The sequence below is a fragment of the Uloborus diversus genome, chromosome 2 (assembly GCF_026930045.1).
Source record: "Uloborus diversus isolate 005 chromosome 2, Udiv.v.3.1, whole genome shotgun sequence".
NCBI lineage: Eukaryota > Metazoa > Arthropoda > Arachnida > Araneae > Uloboridae > Uloborus > Uloborus diversus.
In genome coordinates, this window is record NC_072732.1 from 213,074,233 (window position 1) to 213,095,801 (window position 21,569).

General features: G+C 32.1%; 1 protein-coding gene across 1 annotated transcript in view; it reads right to left on the reverse strand.

The window, feature by feature from the left end:
• Positions 1–21,274, reverse strand: part of LOC129216264 (ATP-binding cassette sub-family F member 1-like) — a 36,043-nt gene extending 14,769 nt beyond the window's left edge. The window contains exons 1-12 of the mRNA XM_054850466.1: positions 21,058–21,274; positions 19,082–19,267; positions 17,869–17,933; positions 15,743–15,862; positions 13,849–13,949; positions 13,626–13,711; positions 11,836–11,975; positions 8,978–9,126; positions 7,097–7,180; positions 3,095–3,219; positions 2,749–2,861; positions 2,418–2,595 (exon numbers count right to left, since the gene is read on the reverse strand). Coding sequence (XP_054706441.1) covers positions 2,418–2,595; positions 2,749–2,861; positions 3,095–3,219; positions 7,097–7,180; positions 8,978–9,126; positions 11,836–11,975; positions 13,626–13,711; positions 13,849–13,949; positions 15,743–15,862; positions 17,869–17,933; positions 19,082–19,267; positions 21,058–21,202 — 1,492 coding nt within the window. The 5' untranslated portion in view covers positions 21,203–21,274. The remainder of the gene's footprint in view (positions 1–2,417; positions 2,596–2,748; positions 2,862–3,094; positions 3,220–7,096; positions 7,181–8,977; positions 9,127–11,835; positions 11,976–13,625; positions 13,712–13,848; positions 13,950–15,742; positions 15,863–17,868; positions 17,934–19,081; positions 19,268–21,057) is intronic.
• Positions 21,275–21,569: the final 295 nt, after the last annotated feature.

Genomic DNA, 21,569 nt, shown 5'->3' on the forward strand with positions numbered 1-21,569 from the left:
TGGAATTGACTGAGCTGGCGATGTATTTCAGGAATCAAAATTGTTTATAACAAACCTGATTCATATAAGCAGCTGCCACTGTAACTGGCAACACATTTTTTTTTTCAAATTTAAATATATATAAAATAATCTATTCTTATTGATTCACTTTGATTCCTTAGCAATAAATCATTTTTTTATTAGTGTAAATGAATGAAAATCATTGCTTTCATACTACAGGAGCTGCCTCCGTTTGTGATAAAAAATATAACTCTTTCATAAAAATTAGAATGTGCCTTTTCAAAAATTACAAAAACGATGCTGAAAAAGAATCGCTTTCACAAAAATAGGTAGTGAGAAATTGATCCTGGATTGGCCCCTAGATGCACTCACCATTATTTGGTATAGCTTTGACAAATTGCTTCAATAAACCCAGTTTTATATCAGTGGTGGTAATGAAACTTTTTTCTTAATGTACAGATGATTTTCTGCAAGTGAATAAATAAATAAACGACAGAAAATAACATGAGATTGGTCACCTTTAAAACGAGTCACTCTTAGGACTTGAATAAAATAAGAACTTTCGATTCAAAGAACTTTCAATGCATTTTACTAATGCAAGAGGGCGCCATGTGCTTGAAGAACATTATAGAGGGGTGATGAAACCCCGGGACCCCGGCATGAAAGGGGGGAAAAGGCGGAGGCCAGTGGACGAGAGAAAATTGTTGTGTGCCGGGCAGTGGTGAGTGGACAAAGGGGTTGAACAGATGAAAAAAAGGTGAGATGGCCCCAACGCTCCATTTATCTGAAAGCGATTGATGATCCTTCGATCTTTGGCATGGTTTCCCTACCTGAAAAGGAGGATGTGAAGCAAGATGCCTGCTACAGGAATTCATAAGAGATTTTACTTGACCGAATAGCATTACTTCAGTATTTCTCCTTCATGACTCCGCAGATGTCCAGCACCACGTGGTACCAATACCAGCCGTCCGAGGATTCCTTGTGCTAAATTGGGGCCCCACTACGACGAGTATTCGATACATGTACTGTAAGTGTTTGAACTTTCTAATTTATCTGCGTGACCACTCATGCATTAATTAAGTTTTGTTATGAATAATAACCAGTGTGTAACGCGACATATATCTCTGCTAATCAAATTTCTTTTTCTTGATGAGAGTTTGTTAAGTTATGTGTCACGTGATATTTCCTCCATTTGGTAAAAATTACAATAACATTTAATTCTTTAGATTGGGATGAATATGGAACAACTAGATTGAATTTTTATCTCATGTTTTTATCACCCGATGTAATTAGATTACTGGTCTTGGAACACGTGACACCATATTTGCTCTATCTGGAAGAATTGTTTAGTTATGAGAAATGAAAGAATTTTGATCTGGGTTGTCGGACTGGAAAACAAGGAAGCTATACGATCAGTTACTATTTATTTTGGCGAATGAAAGGTCAATCCTTTTGGTTAATAGTAAAAATAAAATCTGTACATTAAGCCTTTTCGAATCACACTCTTGGTGCCTAGTTCGAGATTCTGTCTTTTCAGCCAGTCATTTTTGCTTCAATGTTGAGCCTTATCGCGGCTGTTCACGAGTGAAGTACGGATACTTTGTGTATTCGTTTTGTTGACAAAGAAGCATGGAGATAACCTTTAAATCACCACAAATGGTCAAACTGTGAGCAGCATACTTAGTTTTGTTGAGAACGAGAATCAAGTTCTCGTGGTACTCTTTTTAAATGTACTGGGTGTCCAATTGATAAAGGGAGGGGGGGATTGGAGAGAGTCTCAGAGGAGTATACTATAAGTTACGGATTTCACCACTATAAAAAATGGCAAGGAGAGAAAAAATTCAAGCCCCCCCCCCCCCCAAAAAAATGGATGGTGCGGCAGAGCAAAATATATAACAATGGGGAAAAGATCAATATGCAATTAAAAACCAAACACAGTGGCACGACAGCCCGTGAGGGCCAAGGCCTACTGTGCCCATCTCAGTCTTCCTGACCAAGGGCTCCGAGGTGCTAGGCAAATGTTTTGGTTTAGTGTTCAGTCGAACATGGAACCCCCAGGGTTTAGTTCCCAAGCACAATTGGTACTCATTTTATCGACCCACTGAAGGGAAATACGAAAAGTACTTAAGGGTTAAAAGAAATATTTAAAACAGAAAAATGTGCTAATGGTGACCAGCAGGAACAGTCCGCAAAGGGATTGGTATTGAGTGGGATTTTAGAAAGCAATGCGTGCATCGTGCAATCTCGCATCCTAGAGCCAGCCCAGAGATAAATTTTAAAAAGATCATAATTTCTTTGAGATTGTTTGGCAACAAAGCAAGCAATGCCACGAAACACTGCCGAAAATATGAAAGTTGTAGTAACAAAAGACAGAATCAATTGTCAATAAATTTGGTTCATGTGAAAATTTTCCTTACTATGCAAGCCCATGATGGGTGGATTAAGGGGTGGAGGATTTGGAAATCTGAATTTGACAAGATACTCCTTTGGTCTCTTGATGAGCTCTTGGGGTCCTGCATCTGGATCCCCTCCCTGGGAAGCCTTCTTTTGACCTTTGCCCTGCTTACGGGTAAGTGCATCTTTAGTTGCTTTTTCCTGTAATAAGAATTCATGACAGATTTTTACTTCCATTTGAAATAAAATTTATTTATTTCAGTATGTGATCAAAAATAAAACCAAAGAAATGTATATACATGCACACATATATGTACATACAGAATCAGTCAAAGTATGAAATGCAATACTCACGGCAACTTTTGTAGATTTGCCGGAAGCTTTCATTTCTTTCAGCCGTTTTTCCTGTTTCTCATACTCTTTGACCAATTCTTTTCGTTTCTGTACATACATTTTCTTGAACTGACCTGAAAACACACAAGAGAGCATTGATTCTTATGAAGTTGGCACACAATGACAAAATTCAAAAAAAAAAAAAAAATAACAAAAAATATTAGCCTAGATTTTAATAGCTTGCTTCAATACTTAATTTAAATAAAAATAATCTAACTTTGCTGTTAACAAGATGTGAGTTTAAGAAAAAACTAAGATGAATTTCATTATGACAAAAGTTGAAATAGCTTAGGAAAAAAGAACTTACTGTAATTTCCTCTGTAGTAAAAGAGCTTCAGATTATCCAAATGAATGATATCTGTGCATACATTGTCTAAGAAACTCTGATCGTGAGACACCACTAAAAGAGTCTTTTTCCAGCATTGCAAATAACTAAACAGAAACGACATTACTTTCACATTGTACTATTTCTTTACAAAGTAAAACTATAGGAGGTTTTTTTTTAAATATATAAGTATATTTACAATAAACTCCACTGGGTCATTCCATATCAAGTGATCCAAAGTTTTTTCCCTCACCTTTTTGTATTTCTTTGAAATTTGGCTCATCAATTGTACCCTTTGAGGTAATCAAAAGTCCAAATTTTTAGATTTTTATCTCTATTATTTTTTTATTTATGACACTTTGATTTTTCGAAAAACCCGCTTTTTTTCATGGATGTTTGAACACAAAATGGACGATAACTCAGCACCAAATATAGATTGAAAGATTTGGTAAAAAGCATTTTAAAGTACACTAGTTGCTGTTTAATTGGATATGCAACATGACTAATTTCAGAAAATTTTTAATTTTTAAAAAATGAAATTTAAATTTTAAATTTAAATTTCTTAAAAAAGGTATAATGAATTTTTTTTAAAAAATTCTCAAAAATTTGTGTGTATTTTATCTTCATTTGTGCAAAGTTTCAAGTTGGGATCTCAATGGGATCATATTTTTATGCATTTTTAAATAAAATTTGACTTATGAAATAATGTCATTTTTCAGATTCTAACTAGTTAAATATAGGATTCTCTTACTAAGGATGGTCTAGTAAGTAGTAATTGATCATGACTATGCTTGAAATGAGCTGACATGAATTTGTAGATTGGTACCCCCCCTCCCTGCCACACAACCACTTTTTATCTTTTTTTTTTTTTCAAAACTGTATTTAAAAAAAAAAAAAAGCTGGCACGTAAGAGTTATAATCATAATAAACTGGGATGCACGCTGCTAAACATCAGCAGTGACTAAGGCCTATAAATGGGGGGGAGGGGGGTCATAAAAACTTAAAGTCAGAAAAACTTTAACAGACAAATAGAACCACTCATTTGCAGCTTTTTTCTTTCGAAAAGTGGGACGATAGGGGGAGGGGGAAAGGGAGGGGGAAGAGCAATCTGGAATGAAGCTTAACAACATGGAAGGTTATGCTCAAACTAGCAAAATTTGTTTGATCTATAACTGCTTTTATTATATGCATAAATAGATCTCGCTGCATTGCTCTCCTTTACAACTGAAACTAAAAAGAAAACTAGCATTAAAGAAAAGAAGACCGCCGCACTCCAAATGTTGTAGAAAGACAGTTTTATGCGGAGATACATATAGGCTCTCTTTTACAACTGAAATTAAAAGAAAGCTAGCATTAAAGCAAAGAAAAAAAAAACAGCTGCACTCTAAATGTGTGGAAAGACGTTTAGTTTTATGCGGACAGACATATGATCTGATATTTAGATTGATTTTTAGTTTAGTGTGAAAAGAATGAAATAAAATGGGGGGAAACACTCCTATTTTGCTATGATCTTGGGGCAAACTATTTCTTTCCTCCCTCCAAAATTGAAAGTTGGCGCAGGGGTAGGGGATGAAATGAATCATAACTTTCCTTATCAGATAGTGAATTAATCAAGTAAATTTTGTGAAGTTCGGATTGAAAAAGAAACACTTGGTCCGAAAAAAAAAAGCGTCAGGTGAGGCGTCATACTATTATAGGGTTAATCGTATGTATGGGTGGGGGGGGGGAATGTACTTCGTCTTGCTTTAAAGAAGAACATTTACCAGCTTTTTATATGCTTTCTATTCATTTTGTTTTATTTTATTAATTAATTTATTTTTTGCGTTTTGAAAATAGTTTTGAAAAAAAAAGTGTGGTGCTGGGGGGAGGGGGCTTTTTGTTGTTTTAAAGAAGATTATTTACCAACTTTTAATAAGTTTACTATTTATTTTGTTTTATTTATTTATTTATTTAATTTAAATTTTCGAAATGTTTTGAAAAAAAAATTAAAAATGGTGGGGGGGGGGGGGGGGGGGCTTACCAATCTACAAATTCATGTTAGCTCATTTCAAGCATAATCATGATCAATTACTACTTACTAGACCATCCCCAATAAGAAAACCCCATATTTAACTAGTTAGAATCTGAAAAATGTCATTATTTCATAAGTCAAATTTTATTTAAAAATTCATAAAAATATGATCCCATTGAGATCCCAACTTGAAACTTCGCACAAATAAAGATAAAATACACACAAATTTTTGAGAATTTTTTTAAAAAATTCATTATACCTTTTCTGAGAAATTTAAATTTAAAATTTAAATTTCATTTTTCAAAAATTAAAATTTTTTTGAAATTAGTCATGTTGCATATCCAATTAAACAGCAACTAATGTACTTTAAAATGCTTTTTACCAAATCTTTCTATCTATATTTGGTGCTGAGTTATCGTCCATTTTATGTTCAAACATCCATGAAAAAAGAGGGTTTTTCGAAAAATCAAAGTGTCATAAATAAAAAAATAATAGAGATAAAAATCTAAAAATTTGGACTTTTGATTACCTTGAAAGGTACAATCGATGAGCCAAATTTCAAAGAAATACAAAAGGGTGAGGGAAAAAATTTCCCAAATTTTGGATCACTTGACATGGAATGACCCCACTATAACGAACCCTCAACTGATAGACTTGAGGAATTGCTACAGTCAAGGGTTCGCCACATCCGATTTTTCAAAAAAAAAAAAGTCTAAATTCACACAAATATTTCTATAAAGAACATCTCAAATACACAATGTTTCTTTTTGTAATTAAAGCAATGAAGAGAAGTGTATGAATTATATTGTACTCTATAATAATCCTGCTGTAAAAAATTTCTTTAAAAAATTTGTGTAGGATGGAAAGAAATTATTTTCGGTTGCAAGCTTTTTCATTTAAAATGAATTTTGCCAAGTTTTAGTCAAATATTGAAAACAAATCTGCAATATTTTGATCTATAGTTTCAGTAGCAAAAAATAAAAAAACATTGACAGCTGCCTTTGGATCAGAAATTGGAGGTCCAGGACTAATATCTACTGTTTCTTCCTCAACATCAGAAGATGAATCCACAGTCAAGTTGTTATCCTCAAAGGTTTGTGAATTGTTTAGAAAATGCTGAAGCTCATAAAACCAGAAAAGTTTCATGGTATAGGTCAGCGATTCCCAAAGTGTGTTCCGCGGAAGTATAAGAAGGGTTTTGTCATGAGTCAACCATTGCATAAATTTATTTTCCACTAGTTTCAAGAAAAATCAAATAAAAAATATCAAGGATCCAAAATGCCACTCCAGATTGAAGTAGTAGTCTTCACAGTGTTTTGCATCGCAAATAAATACCATATGACTTGAGGAAAGTTCTTGATGAAGCTTCAAAAAAACTTTATTTTGCCAATTCTCGTTTTCTCCAGTCAAGACTATTTAGCAAGATTTATGAAGCCATGCGCAGCACAAATCACTATTTTTCCAAATGAAACATGCTGGATACTCAAAACAAAAGTTTTTTAAAGGTCATTTGAATTTCCAGATGAAATGAGGGTTTTCAACTGGAGCAAAAGGCATCAATATTTTCAGCTGTCTTCAATGCTATCACTGGCATTACAGGAAATTCTACATATATATTAAATTGAAAAAAAATAGTTATGTTTGAATACGAAATCACTTTCCTAGATGAATTAATTGCATTACTTAACAGACTCTCCTATACCACAAAGACATGCTAAGAAGTTGCAAATACTCAGACATTTCAGTATCATCAGGGATTTTGAATGATTTCGTTTGCAATAATTTGTGACATTTTTTACTAGTTTTATTAGTTATAGGAGTGTGCTGATTTCTTGAGAGTGATTTTTGAATGCCGGAAATTCAGAATTTTCCTGACAGCAAAGCTACAAAAATAAATAACTCATGAAAAATGAAAGCAGTAATATTTCCTTTTTATCCATAGAAAAATGAAGCAATAACTGTTCAATACTTACTTATCCAACCAAATGACAGCATTTAGATCTAAATGATTTGTAGGTTCATCAAGTAGAAGTAAAGTAGGCTCCATGAAAAGGGCTCTGCAATGATAGTTTAATATTTTAAAAAGCTATAAAACAATAATAACTTTTCTTTACTAATAATAAAGCTGAATGTCCCTCTGTCAGTTCGGATCTCTGTCTGTCAGGATCTCTGTGACGCGCATAGCGCCTAGACCGTTCGGCCGATTTTCATGAAATTTGGCACAAAGTTAGTTTGTACCATGGGGGTGTGCACCTCGAAGCGATTTTTCGAAAATTCGATGTGGTTCTTTTTCTAATCCAAATTTAAGAACAAAAATATCATAAGATGGACGAGTAAATTAAGAAATTATCATAACGTGGGACCGTAACATGGGTACAAGCCAATTGGCGAGAAAATTCACCATACATTATTTGTAAATAAACAGGCGAACCAAAAGACCTTTTAATTTTCTATTACGGGCAAAGTCGTGCGGGTACTACTAGTTAATAATAAATTCAAAAGCTAATTTTTTTCTCTTTACTTTATTATAGCAACAATTAGCACCTAACAAACAAAGAAGTATGAACCATATAGAAACCCACACATTTATTGTCCTCATATTCCGGATAAAAACTAATCTTGTGTGCTCAATATTCTTTTTCATGTTAAAATTTACTCATTTTAACTGAAGATGAAGACTTAACTATCACTTCAAACATGCACCTATGAATATACACCTAATTTATTTAAACACTATATACATAAGCTGTACAAAAATGAAATAGCAGCATGAAATAACTCATTTTTTGAGCCATAATTAATATTAGCTTTAAAATCTTGATGTTTTGAGAACAAAACTAGAAGTGCACTCAATGAAGATTCAAAGAAAAGTAGTATTAGTTACTTAAACTTTAACTGAGCAAACTGTTTTAGCAAATACAGTAACCCCTTGTTACATTGTCCCTCTTTATATCATTCATTAGGATACATCGCGCTTTTCTGTTGTCTCCTGATTTTTGTTTTGTTTTTAATGTTGCTGTGCATTTGACATCATGGAAAAACGAATTTTATGTTTCTTGGATAAACTATTTTCTTCTCTTTTTAATCAATGAACAAAACTGACATTTTTCTATAAACTTATTAGATGCAGTTTAAGTTGAAACTTTCCACTTGAGCTCCATCATAAAACAATAAAAATATTTATGATATATGAGAAATGAATATTATTTATTCATTAAAGAAAAAATGGTGGACTAATTTTCTTTTGTTTTTGTTAAGAAAATTATCTTAAAACAATAATAAACTAATATTTTTTAAGTGCACATGTCATTTATTTGTACGTTAATTTTATCATTAATTTTTATTGCCTTGGTTATTTTACGTTTTTGGATATATTGCACTTTTAGGTTGTCTCTTGATAAGGACGATATATTGAGAGGCAGGGGTGGTCATAGGAGGGACACCTGTTGACCCGGGCTCGAGCTTGAAAGGGGCCCAATATTTTTAAAACTTAGTGTGAAATATAATGGCAAACAATATGGAGGAGGGCCCAGAAAAGTCATTTGTGACAGGACCTAAAATTTCTGTGCATGCCCCTGAGCAGGGGTAGGCCCCCCTCCCTCACCACCACACAAAGAAAAGTTAAACCCCCATTCCTGTACCACACAGACTCCTCAAAAAAGAGAGAAAAACACCCTCAACCCCCCCCCAACCCCCACAAGTGGGAACCACTGCTGAGAGGTTACTGCATTTGTGTTTCAATAGTTTGCTGCACTGATCACACAAGTAAGACTTTTGTGTAACATAACGTACAGTCAAATAAAACTCTAAGTGCAATGCACCATATCTTATTATCCTTATTGCATGTTGCATACCTTGCAAGCGACACTCTCATTCTCCATCCTCCAGAGAAGTAGCGTGTCTGTCTGTCTTGCATTTCTCGAGTGAACCCCAAACCGGACAAGATACGCCTTGCACGAGCTTCAGCAGAGTCTGCACCAATTATTCGCCACTCTTCATACACCTGAAAAATTAAAGGAAACAAAAATGCTCAGACAATGAATCAGCAATGAAAACAGCAAGAAGAACTGTTGTGAAAGTGAGAGCTCAAGGTAAAAATGTTTTCCCTCTTTCCATTTTTTCGATTTAAATCAATGAGTTGCAAAATAAAATTATTTAACTAAGAGGAGGAATATTATACAGGTGCAGGCACGTGGGGTGGCCCAAGCAACTGAAATGTCCAATTGTCTTCATATTATTACATTTCTTCATAATATTTGTTTGTAGCATATCTGTTTTCCGATAAAAGTGTGTTGATTCTAGTAACTGGCATGTTGAATGGAACATTTTCTTTTTGTGCAGCAAAAAAACATGTAATACACAAAATTTAATTACAAAAATATATTGGAAATGCATATTAGCAACATGTTAAGAAAACTAATAATGACTGAAACTCGGGTCGAAAATATCTTGCGTTATAAAATACTACTAAAATACCACCAAGTTTAGAGATTTTAAAAGCAAATGCTTCATTTAATTTTACATTTCATTTAGTAATGAATTCCATTTTTAGTTCATTAGCAGCAAAATATTCCATAACAAAATCAAAAAAGGTATTGCGTGAGTTGTTTTTAAAAGAACCAATGTATTTCTAATAATAATAGTTACAGTATGAGTGAACAGCAGGAGGGAGGGGGAGGAGTCTAAGTGGCACTGACTCCGACATTGAAATTTTTAGCTGCGTGGACCTTTAAAAGCCTTTATTCTCATTTGGAAAGTACACCTGCGCCAGTGCTTATGGAGGTGGGAAACCTTTCTAAAGTATTTGCATATTAATATCAAAGATCAGCATTCCACGATAGAAAACAGCTATCGACCATCTTGGAATAATACATACTCCATTGACCTAAAGCCATCGTGACGACAATCACCATCATGAAGATAAAAACATTCGTCATCAAAATGTCAACAGCAAGCTGAAGCACAGTTTAAAAAAATAAAAAATAAAAATAAAATTTTTAAAAAGTTATGAAAAATTTAAAACAAATCTCAATCTAAAAAACTTTATCTTTTATCAAAAGACAGTTTAAAATTATTCTAAATCCAAAAAAGACCAAAAATACAAAAAGTCAAGAAGTCACAATTTTTTTCAAGTCAAATTTCAAAAAAGACAATTTTTGAATTTAGCTCAAAAAAAGCCAATCTGGAGCAAAGTTTTTATAGAGACTGGTACTTTAATCGGGGCTGGTGTTTTGTCCATGTTTTTGTAAAAGGTCCAAGACGGAAGAAGAAATTGGCCAAAATGGACAATATATTGAAAAAAATAATAAAATCCACTGACTTTTCACATGTTTAATGTGCAAAATTATTGCTATGATGCAACAGAGCTGTTACATGATTCAGTTAAATAATTTTATTTGCAGTACTTAATATTTTATAATAAATAGCAAAATATTTTTTAATTAATCATATAATTAAAATAAATTTACTTTATATTAATCATAACCTAATAAATGTACAAAAAACAATTCTAATTATACTATGGTACAACTAGTTTTAGACATTTTTTTCCTATAAAAGTAATCAAATTAAACAAAATGAAGCAGCTGAACTAAGTTGCAATACAATATTATTGCATATTATTAGAAAAGGAAAGAATTAAGATAAATATTTGAAAGTAAATAAAAAACATTAAGAAATTTATTAATTAAAAACAAATAATCTGACATAAATTTTAATTAGTTTCTAAGCTTAAAAACTTCATGAAGTTTAACTCGTTTTAATTTCGTTGAAGCACTGACAATGAAATTACCAATTAATAAATGAAATTTTTAAAAATTTGCAGCAAATGTACATGTTTTATTAATTGTTATTTAATTTATTTTAACTGAATAACAATAATTCTTTTATTAATAAACATCTTAGGATGTTACTATAAAAAGCTATTTTTTCTTCTTATTTTCACTTAAAGTATAGTAGCCTTAGTATTAAAAAATAACACTAAGATATGTATGCTAAATTTTAAAATGTTTCTTAAATTGAAATAATCAACATATTTATTAACCCTTATTGAGAAAGTTCAGCATTTTTAAGTCATAACTTTTAAAGTACTGAAAAAAAAATGGACAAAATGATTTTTTCTCTGGGATGGCTTTTACCAAGTTTTCTCCAAAGTAGAAAAAAAAAACAGAACAACCCAGGCCAAATGTCATTATAAATCATGATTCAAATTGATTGGGGGGATTTCAATATGGTTTGACAAGCTCAATTTATAATATATTAGAACATAAAGTATCCAAAACAGCAGGTGTCTGGGAGTGTTTGGGAAACTTTTTTTCACATAAATAATTACGTTAAAAAATTAATAATAACATAAAAGCAACATGATATTAAGAGACTAACACAAAACTGTAAATTTTTTACACAACAAGTATCACAAACAACACAGAATTGTTTAGCTCAATTTTACAAAGATCAAGAATACCAGAACTTATACATGGCATGCTAATTGTATGCTAATGTATATGGATAATTTATGCTTTATTGCGCACAATTTCATAATCATTAATGTTTCTTGAAATAGGAAAAAGAAACAGGAAGTTCAAATTTGTTTGAACTTCTAATAAACAACTCAACCAATGAGAGTCTTAATCTGGGCAACTCGATTACAATAAAATTGATACTTAATATGCAAAACAATGCAAATGATCCAGAGATTTATATAAATCCACACCTGATTAAGTCTGTCTTGTTTTTTTATGTTTCCTTTTGCCATTTCAGCTTCTAATGCTCGCATTTCGTCCATGAGTTGGCAACGTCTTGTATCTGACCGAAGAACCACCTCAACGGCAGGAGTTTCATCAGCCACAACCTCTAAGAATAATAATAAAAAAAAATCAATATCAAACCACAGCCTTTAAAAATAATTTGAAGACATGTTTTGGAAATTAACATGCTGAAATAAGTATTTTTGATGTATCAGAAACCTGTGTAAAAAGACGAAGAGTGCTACAAAATAAATAATTATTTAGGTTTGAGCAGTGGTTGGAAGTAGCGTGCTACAAGTAGCGACGCTACTGTAGTAGCTACATTTTTTAGTAGTTTGTAGTGTAGCGCACTACTTTTTAAAAAAAATAGTGTAGCGATTAGTTCGATACAAAAAAAAGTAGTTTGTAGCGATTTATGGAAACTACTTTTAAATAAACGTTTAAAAAAAAAGCAAGGTTCAAGAGAATTTTACACAAGTACAATGGATGCAAAGAGAAATAAGACTCATAAGAACACGAGCTCACCTCAAGCATATCATTTTGACGCCATACGTTCTATCTGTTGGCACCATTAGTTTGTTTGCCATCGTAATTTTCATATTTCGCCAATATTTTTTTCGAATAGAGTTTGACTGAAAAAGAAGAGTAATGAATTTACGAAAACCCCCAATTTAGTGACTCCTTTGTTTTTTCTGGCTGCCGAGAATGTCCCGTGGATGAACGTTTTAGATTTCAAAGAGATTGTTGTTCCAATACTGTAAAAGCATTTATTTTAACGACTAGGGGGCTTTTCCCTCTGCTCGTTGACGCTTACCAACCCCCCAAGATTGCAACCTTATTTGATTCGCAAAGATTTAAATCGTCAATTAAATAGAAACAAATTAAGAACGCATTATGAGCTCCCTTTAGAACAAAAAGCACTTCTTCCCCGGGTTTCAAAATAACTTATACAAACTTGCAGAGCTGTAAATGCTAAGGGGCTCCTGAGCATTGCAAAACTGCAGTTTTGTACGTTTGAATAGTCGCTTTCAAATTCGTGGTCTCTAGGAATATATTTTGCTTTTTAGCTCGGAGCTGGAATTGAGTTGAGCCTAAGATTTTCCTTTAAAAATCGAAACCCTTAAAATTTGTGAATAAGAAAACAGAGACAAACGAATCTAAAAGACGTAACTATGGCAATGCCAAATAAACAATAATTTGAATAAGTATGCTGTTTATTTACTTATTTTTTGAAAAGTAGCGAAGTAGCGACTACATTTCAAAAGTAGTTTGTAGTTGCTACATTTTGAACAAAGTAGTTGTAGTTGTAGTTAACTACATTTGTAACAAAGTAGCTGTAGTTGTAGTTCGCTACGAAAAAAATGTAGTTTTTCCAACCACTGGGTTTGAGCTTTTAGGGAAAAAACATTCATAGACTTTATGTTGAGCAAAGCATTAAGGCAAAAAATGCAATAAAAGATGAACATAATTACTTTAATATTTAAGAAAATTTCTTTCTTAAAAAATGGAGACATTGGAAAATAAATTTTATGCTTAGGGAACCTTTACCTTATGTACTAATTGCAAAGAAACAAATTCATTAATATATTTCAGATGTACTCATTGATATCAACAAGCTTCACAGTATTTTGGATGAAACGACTAGAAATCATAATCAAAGGAGTAAAAACAGTAAATATATTTTAAAGACTAAAACAAAAACAACCATACAGAAAAGCAACAAGCAAATTCTAGACAAATTTAAAAAATGACAAACCTTGCTCACACAGCAAGACATCGATTGTTGGAGGAATGTTTAGGGAACGATTGGCAATGTGTTTCAATAATGTAGTTTTACCATGCCTACAAAAAAGAAGTTTTTAAAGTTTCATCTTGATCATAATGTAATTAATATAGTATATTTTATAATTATTATTCAACTTTATATAAGAAAATTGATAAGTGAACAATTTTCCCTCAACTGAAAAGCTTTTGCTTACCCATTGGGACCAACTAGACCATATCTCCTTCCTGCTGTGATATGCAGACTAGCATTGATAAATAAATCTTTTCCTCTGGCTGATATAGAAAAATTTTCCACCTGTAAATTTAAAAAATAATAATTAATACTCATGCATCTAAAAACTACAGTATTTTGTGAGTTATGCTAAAATAGGGAAAAAACGAGCTGATGTGTGCCTCACATGACTTCCTTTTACTCCAATTTAATGTTATTTTCCTACTATTGGTAATTTTAATGTGATTCAATAGTTTACTCTCTAAATATTACCAACAGTGGCCAAATTGAAACCAGATTTAAAAATTCAAAAAAAAAATCGACAAATTTGTCACCAAGTTGGCGACCAAAAGACTGGCGATATATCGCCAAGTGTCCGCCAAATTGTAACACCACTAGAGTACATCAAAATTAACAATGATTTCCCCCCAAAAAACGGGCAAAAGACCCCCTTAAAAACACCCGAATGCAACCAAAAGGGGAGGTGCACAACTAGACCCCACTAGAAGCCTATGTACCAAATTTTATCTTTCTAGGACATACCATTCTTGAGTTATGCGACATACATACGCACATACATATATATGTACATACAGACATCACGAGAAAACTCGTTGTAACTAACTCTGGAATCGTCAAAATGGATATTTCGCGTGTTTATATGTTCTTAGGCACTTATCCATGTGTGGTCGAGTTGAAAAAAAAACTCAACATTCATTCGAGGGTGAGCAAAATGGAAATTAAGGTCAATTTTTGAGTACAATACTTCTTTTTTTGTAAAAGGAAGTAATAATCGATTTTTTAAGATTCTTTTCAAAGTTTTAAGTTTGAAGGAGATTGAAACCTTTGGGAGCTAGAAAAAACAGCAATTTTGTTTTGTTATTAGTCTTATGTTCTTCTACATTGTAAATGCTTGATGCATAGTTTTTTTCTTTTTTCTCCTCTTCAATTTTATTTAACACGTTAAACAACACGGACCAGCAAAGTCTGAATGGAAATTACAGCCTAGTGACCGGCATGACATTTAAGGCATTGAAAGCTAATATACATGACAACCTAAAACCAATGCTTAACGTGTAGTTGTTTTTCCCAACTTTATTTAACACGTTGAATGCCATGGACTGGCAAAGTTTGAACAGCCTAGTGAAAAACGGAACATTAAACACATTAAAAGTGAACACACATGACTATCTAAAACCACAAACACATCATTATTTTCTAGTGCACTTTGTGTTTTACATTTCTTTGCACAAACAACAAATTTCATGTTCCACTAAAAATCATTAAAACTGGATAAAAAGATAGAAACTCAGAAAATATAATGGCTTCAACTTCTCAAACCAATAGAGAAAAAATCGATTGTTAATGAAAACATGTTGATATGCATAACAAAAGCTTCACCATTTGATTTGTTTTATATAATTTAAAACAAAAAAAAATCTCAAATTTTTCGTACCCAAAACCAAGGGTCCAGTTACTGGAGGGGGGAGGGGTCATTTTTCAGCATATCCCCCCCCCCCATGGTATTTTATATTGCCCCTGGATAGCATTTAAAAAAATTGGGATTATAATACAAAATTGAAATGGGGGGGGGGGGGTATTAAAATTACATAACAAGCTCTGTTTGAAAAAAGGGGGTTGCAGGAATAAAAAGTTTGGAAACTACTGCTTTACAGGGTTAAACTTAATTGCAATTAAGCTATTATAGGCAATACAAGCAGTGCAGTAAAAGCACTACCACCACATTTCATTACATATTTTCATTCCATACTGTTATTTCATTTCAGCTTTTTAACCAAACAGGTATCAATCAGTTATATTTTCAAAACAAAACTATAAAAAATCTAAACTACGGCATGAAATGCATAATTTATTACCTTGATATCTACAGCATTCTCCAGCTGAAGTTGTTGGGCAGCAGATTTTTCTGCCTGCGATACAGTGAATTGTTCATCTGCTTTGCCTGCAAGCAGCTCTACTTGTTTTTGATAGTCCATCTGAAATTTTGAAATGAAAATTAAAGTTAAAACACTGCATAAAAGTTAACAACATTGCAATACAGAGTGGAACCCCAAATCCGGAATGCTCGGGACCATAATCTTTCCGGATTTTGGATTCTGACACAAAAAATAGCAAAAACTCTCCTGTGATCAGGGTTGGCTTTCTGCCGACAGAAACTAGTTTTTGCCGTGACAGTGGCAGAAACTGGTTATAACCGGTGAAAACCGGCAGAAACTGGCAAAAACTTGAAAATGTCTTTAATAACTCAAGTAATTAGTAAATGATATTTGGTTAAGTAAACTAAAAAATTAAACATCATTTCATCATTTAATAAAATAAAATCCCATGCTAGTGCCCTTGATTTAGTTCAGAAAGGGAACTTTCCAATTGCAGAGGCGTGTAGTATTTGGATTAATTTAATAAAGGATAAATCATACAGGGGTGCTTAGGAAACAGGCAGCTTTTCAAAACCAACTGGCCCCATTTCTCAAAACTTTTTTTTCCAGTCAAATTTTTACCACAACCCCAGTTACTACATGGTAGACCAGTTATACAATAGATGAAAGTTTCACGAATATTGCTTGCTCCTTGGTGTATTGTCTGCTACCTCTTCTGTTTTAAGAATATTCTAAAATTTATCATTTGTGAGTAGTAAATTGAGACCTGATTTTTGAAACCACCTTTTCTAAGAGGCAATTGCAGGGTCCAAACAATGTAACATTTGATTTTGAATTGTGATAGATAATTTTGTAATAAAATTACAGTACTTTGGTTAACAATTAATTATTTTTCCATGCATTTTCAGTTGTATACCAAGAATTAATTTTTTATTTTGTGAGTTTTTGCCAGTTTCTGCTTCAGAGTGGAAGAAAGTGGTTTTTGCCATGCCGGTTTTAACCGGTTTCTACCAGTGGTTTTAACCGCCTCGGCAGAAACTTACCAACCCTGCCTGTGATGCAGTATTTGTCGCATTTTTCCTGGTTTCACTAATGTTCGGGGTAAATTTCTTTTGTTTTTTGATCAATCTGAATAAAAGCATACTTCATTATGCTAAAACAAAAGTCAGAGGTAATTTGCAGCAGCATGTAATCCAGGGAAATTGCTTTCTATTATTTTACAATGTGCTGTTAAATAAATCACATTTTTGCTGAAAGTATTTTTGTATTTTTGTTCAATAGGCTTTGTAACAAGAAGCAAAAAAAAGAATTATGGTTAACTGCAAGTGGATGTTGAAAGATTGATGCACAATCACAGCAAAACCCTTATTTATGCATAACAAGTGAGATTGAAAAAACTTTTTTTTAAAAAAAGCTGAACTGAAAGTACTGTGTTTGCAATAATTGCCGTACAGCAATTATAAACTTTTAAAATTAAAAAAAAAAAAAATAGGGGGAGGGTGGGGTTTTTTTTTAAATTTATTTATTTATTTATTTTTATTTATTTATTTTTTTTTTTCAATCTAAGGGGGAAAGTTCCGGCTTTTGGGTCTTTCAGATTTTAGGACTGCGAAATTGGAATCTCCCTCTCCCCAACTGTAACATAAAATAAATACATTAAACAGCATACAAATTCAAAGACAAATTAAATGCTTTTGTAAAAATAACAAAAATTATACAATTTTTTCAAAAAAAAAAAAACACTAATATGATAATGAGACTTTCTTTAGGGCTTGAAAACTCTCTACACTCAACTTGAAATTTCAAGCTTCATAGATTCATAATTATAGAATAAAAAACTGCAGCATAGTAAAATTAAATATAGAAACATGATCAGAGGCACAACTACATGCACAAGGAGAAGTATTTCAACTCAATAAAATTTGAAAAGACTTTAAAAATGTTCTAAAACAAAAAGCAAACAAATACATTTCACATGTGTAAAAAATGTTGTATTTTTAATTGAAAAGAAACAACACCTCCATTTTGTAACAAAAAACAATAAAACAAAGTACTGCCACTTCACATATTGATAAAATAAATTATCAGTTATTTGAACAATTTACCTGCTTCTTCATCTTTTTCTTTTCTTTGTGGGTAAGTTTAGGTTTTGGTTTTGCTTCTTCTTTTCCTAAAATAAAGAAACAAAAAGCAGGGAGTGAAGCAGGAAGCTATGATGTTTATTCTAAATTTAATAAAGCAAAATAAATTAAGAGCACAATAAATTGATTTGCATGTGTCAACCCTTTTTTCCTGATCAGTTTTTACTCACATTAATCCCTCAGTTTCAAATTTTAACATATAAAACAATCACTGCATGATGATAAAAAGTACAAATGTGAAAGGAATAACTGGAATGTAATGAGTAATAAATAGTTAGCTTTAAAACAATAAAATCACAAAGATGAAAAGCATTCAAACAGATTCATAACTTTACCATTGAATAATATTAAAACTATCAATAATTCAATAATACCAGAAGAGCATGTTAATTGATAGAGGAAAATAAACGAAGTAAAAAAAAAGGAGTCATTCAAGGAAAAATTAGAAAATGGCATTCTGTGTTATGGTATGATAGGGGAGGGGGAGCAAATAAAGATAATGCAAAAACATCTGGCTGATTTTCAAGTTAAAATATTATCCTATTTTTTTTCTTCAAAGTCTTCCGTTATTTTTACTTTGCACCCTTTAACTAATATTCATTAACTTTAGGTAAACAAATATTTTTTATTTTAGCAAAATCTGATAGGAATCAATTACTTATTTCCCTATTTTAAAAAATGTTACTCAGCATGCATTCATCTGGAAGTAATTAATTAACCAGACTAAGTATGGTACTCTTACATTGCCAAACTTTCAATACTTATTTTTTTATATCAAACACATTTTTACCCTGTCTAATTTTAGAAGAGGGACAACATATCAAAAATTAACATATCTTAAATGTGTACTAGCTTAAATGTGTAGTCGGATTAAACCAGCCTCACGGGTCTGTAAACCTGAGTACCTTAATTTTAGAGGCACCAAAATGAGCATAAATGTCGTTTTTCCTTTATCATCTTTTTTTTTCTTTTCTGCACATCTCACATTACAACAATTTCAATGTACATTTTAATAGGATTGCTGAACAATATTTAGGTATAAATGCTTGATTTTTTTTTTAGTATACAATATCTAATTTGAAAATTTACAGATTTTCTTGCGAGGAGGTGCACCAAGCTATGCAAATGCATAACAGAGAAATTTAGGAAACATGTATTCTTATCACATTTCACTTACCATCATTTTCATCAGCTGACAAATTTTCATTTTCATCAAGGTCCTCTATATCCTCATCTGCTTCAAAATCTTCTTGAGAAGGACTTTCTGCTCTTTTCGAAGGCTCTGGCACTTTCTTCTTTGGACCTTTTTCTTTCTTCTTATTGGATTTCTTCTTTGTTTCAGCTTTATCTGCTTCACCACCACCTGCCATGAAAAATGAAGAAGTCAGGTACCAGAATTTCATTCTGTGTCAACAAATTTTATCAATGGTTATGTTTTCAAGAGAAAACAATATAATTTAGGAGTTTCTTAACTATTTAAGAGGCATAAAAAAAAATTACAGCACTGGGTACATTATTTTAATATTATAAAAAACAATTTTACAGTTAAAAACATATAAATATACATGGTTTTGAAGCACAGTTTAAACTTAACTTTAAATTGAGATTTGACCTGTGCAGCTGAATTATAATATGCTAGCCCTTTTTATCTGATAACATATTCAATTAACAAATAAAATTTCTCAGTGGAAAAACAAGTCACCGACTTCTTTTTTCACAAGAAATTACAGTGGAAAAGGTTTAACACAAAGCTGAAAGGACCGGAAAAAAAAATTTCATGTTAAAACGAATGTTGTGTTAAAAGATTTATATTTAAGTGCGCAGTATACAATCCGGATGGCTATGCCAGTTTGCGTAAACCGATTTTTCATGTTAAGATCTTTTGTGTTAAAAATATTTCACTGTATTCCTAAAAAACCCTTAATTTGTTTTTTGGGTGTATGTTATCAGACTTCATTCCACAAGTAGTGACAGACTGATCAGGTAGTACAACAGTGGAGTCCATGGTGCAGACTGCGACATTGAAATTTTTAGAGGAATTAATTTGATAGGGTTTTGATCTTTTTTTCTTTTCTTTTTTGTATGTGGGGGAGAGCTTTTATTTTAGGGGATACTTCAAAGCATTTGAGGAGTGTACACCATTGTCCTTGAGGGGGGGGGGCATCCCTGGATTTATTATGTCCCAATTGCAAGAAGGGCATTTGAACCGGTAACTACATTAATATACATAACCGGTTGCATACGTTAATATATATATATAAAATATCAACTTAAATAGTTCTTAAGACCAAATAATGAAAACTGTTGGTCAATTAAATGTACCCATATCAGATGTTTGACCAGAGAACGTTTGGGTCCATTGACGAATCTTCACAAAAATCCGATCAACCAAAACCGAACTTTCACAAAATCCCGATCAACCAAAACAGACCCTTCACAAAATTCTGATAAACAAAAACAGATCTTTCACAAATTGTTTATTGAAAGAGCAAATCTTAAATAAGAGCAAATATTTCAGAGTTTAAATCCAATAACTTTTAGAATCTTTTTTAAAGTTAAATTAGAGGGATCAGTTTACACAGAATCTGCTAAATTTGCAACAAAAAAAAAAATCGGCACTTATGCGATGTTCCTGCAAGCGTGAAATACGTAAAAATATGTTATAATCTTCCTATGTTACATGGATAAGTGAAAGCGATATTTGTTGTGTTTGATATAACATGCTTTCAATACTATAACCCTGAAAACATACGTAATTAACAGTTAACTTCAAAAATGGCTGTATCAAATATTATATCGTGTAGTGCATCAAAAATACCTAATGTCAGGGGGTTTTTTTGTTGTTTTTTTAATCGAAAAATTGCAAGTACATTAATTTATGTATCAATGTATTTTTGATTAAAGCCCGATTAATAACTTATGAACTCGTAATGTATTAGGGAAGCATAATGAAACAAATAAGATTTGAAACAAGGAAAACAAACGTCCTACTTCTTTGATTTCTTACTGCCACGACCAAAAATTAGGTCATATTCAGCATGTTTTTAATTTATGTTTTCCATTTCAGAAAGATCATTCACCATTGCTATAAGTAGATGTAACATTAACACATTTTAAATTCCGTAAAGAGCTAATTTTTAATACGCAAGCAACCTTTTTCGTCAGGACTGTCATCCAAGACTAAATTTTTCTTGAAGTTTTCATTTGTTTCATCATCTAAATCAATCTTTTTGGAACTAGAATCTAAACCGTTTTCTTCAGCATTCTTTTTTGAAACATTTCCTTTTTTCTTCGGCATTGTTTACTATTAATTAAGAATCTAATAACACATGGAAATTAAAATCTCGTCAACATTGGATGTCAAGAGAAAAGAGAGTGACAGTTATGGTAAACTTATACAAAATGATTTTACTTTACAAGGCTTGACTATAGCAGTGAATGGCAGCACAGAGTTAAAAGTTTCCACACAACAACGTTTACAAAAATTAGTTTAAAATTTCTAGATTTGAATTTTCAGCGAATTTAATTTTTGAGAACATCGTTTTGTCACTCTTCATTTTGGGAGCTGCTTTAACATAGTGTTTCCATAGAGGGACTCTGTCTCAGTGCTCTATCTTCACCCAGAGTCAAAATAAAAAAAAAACCATAAATTATTGTTAGATACA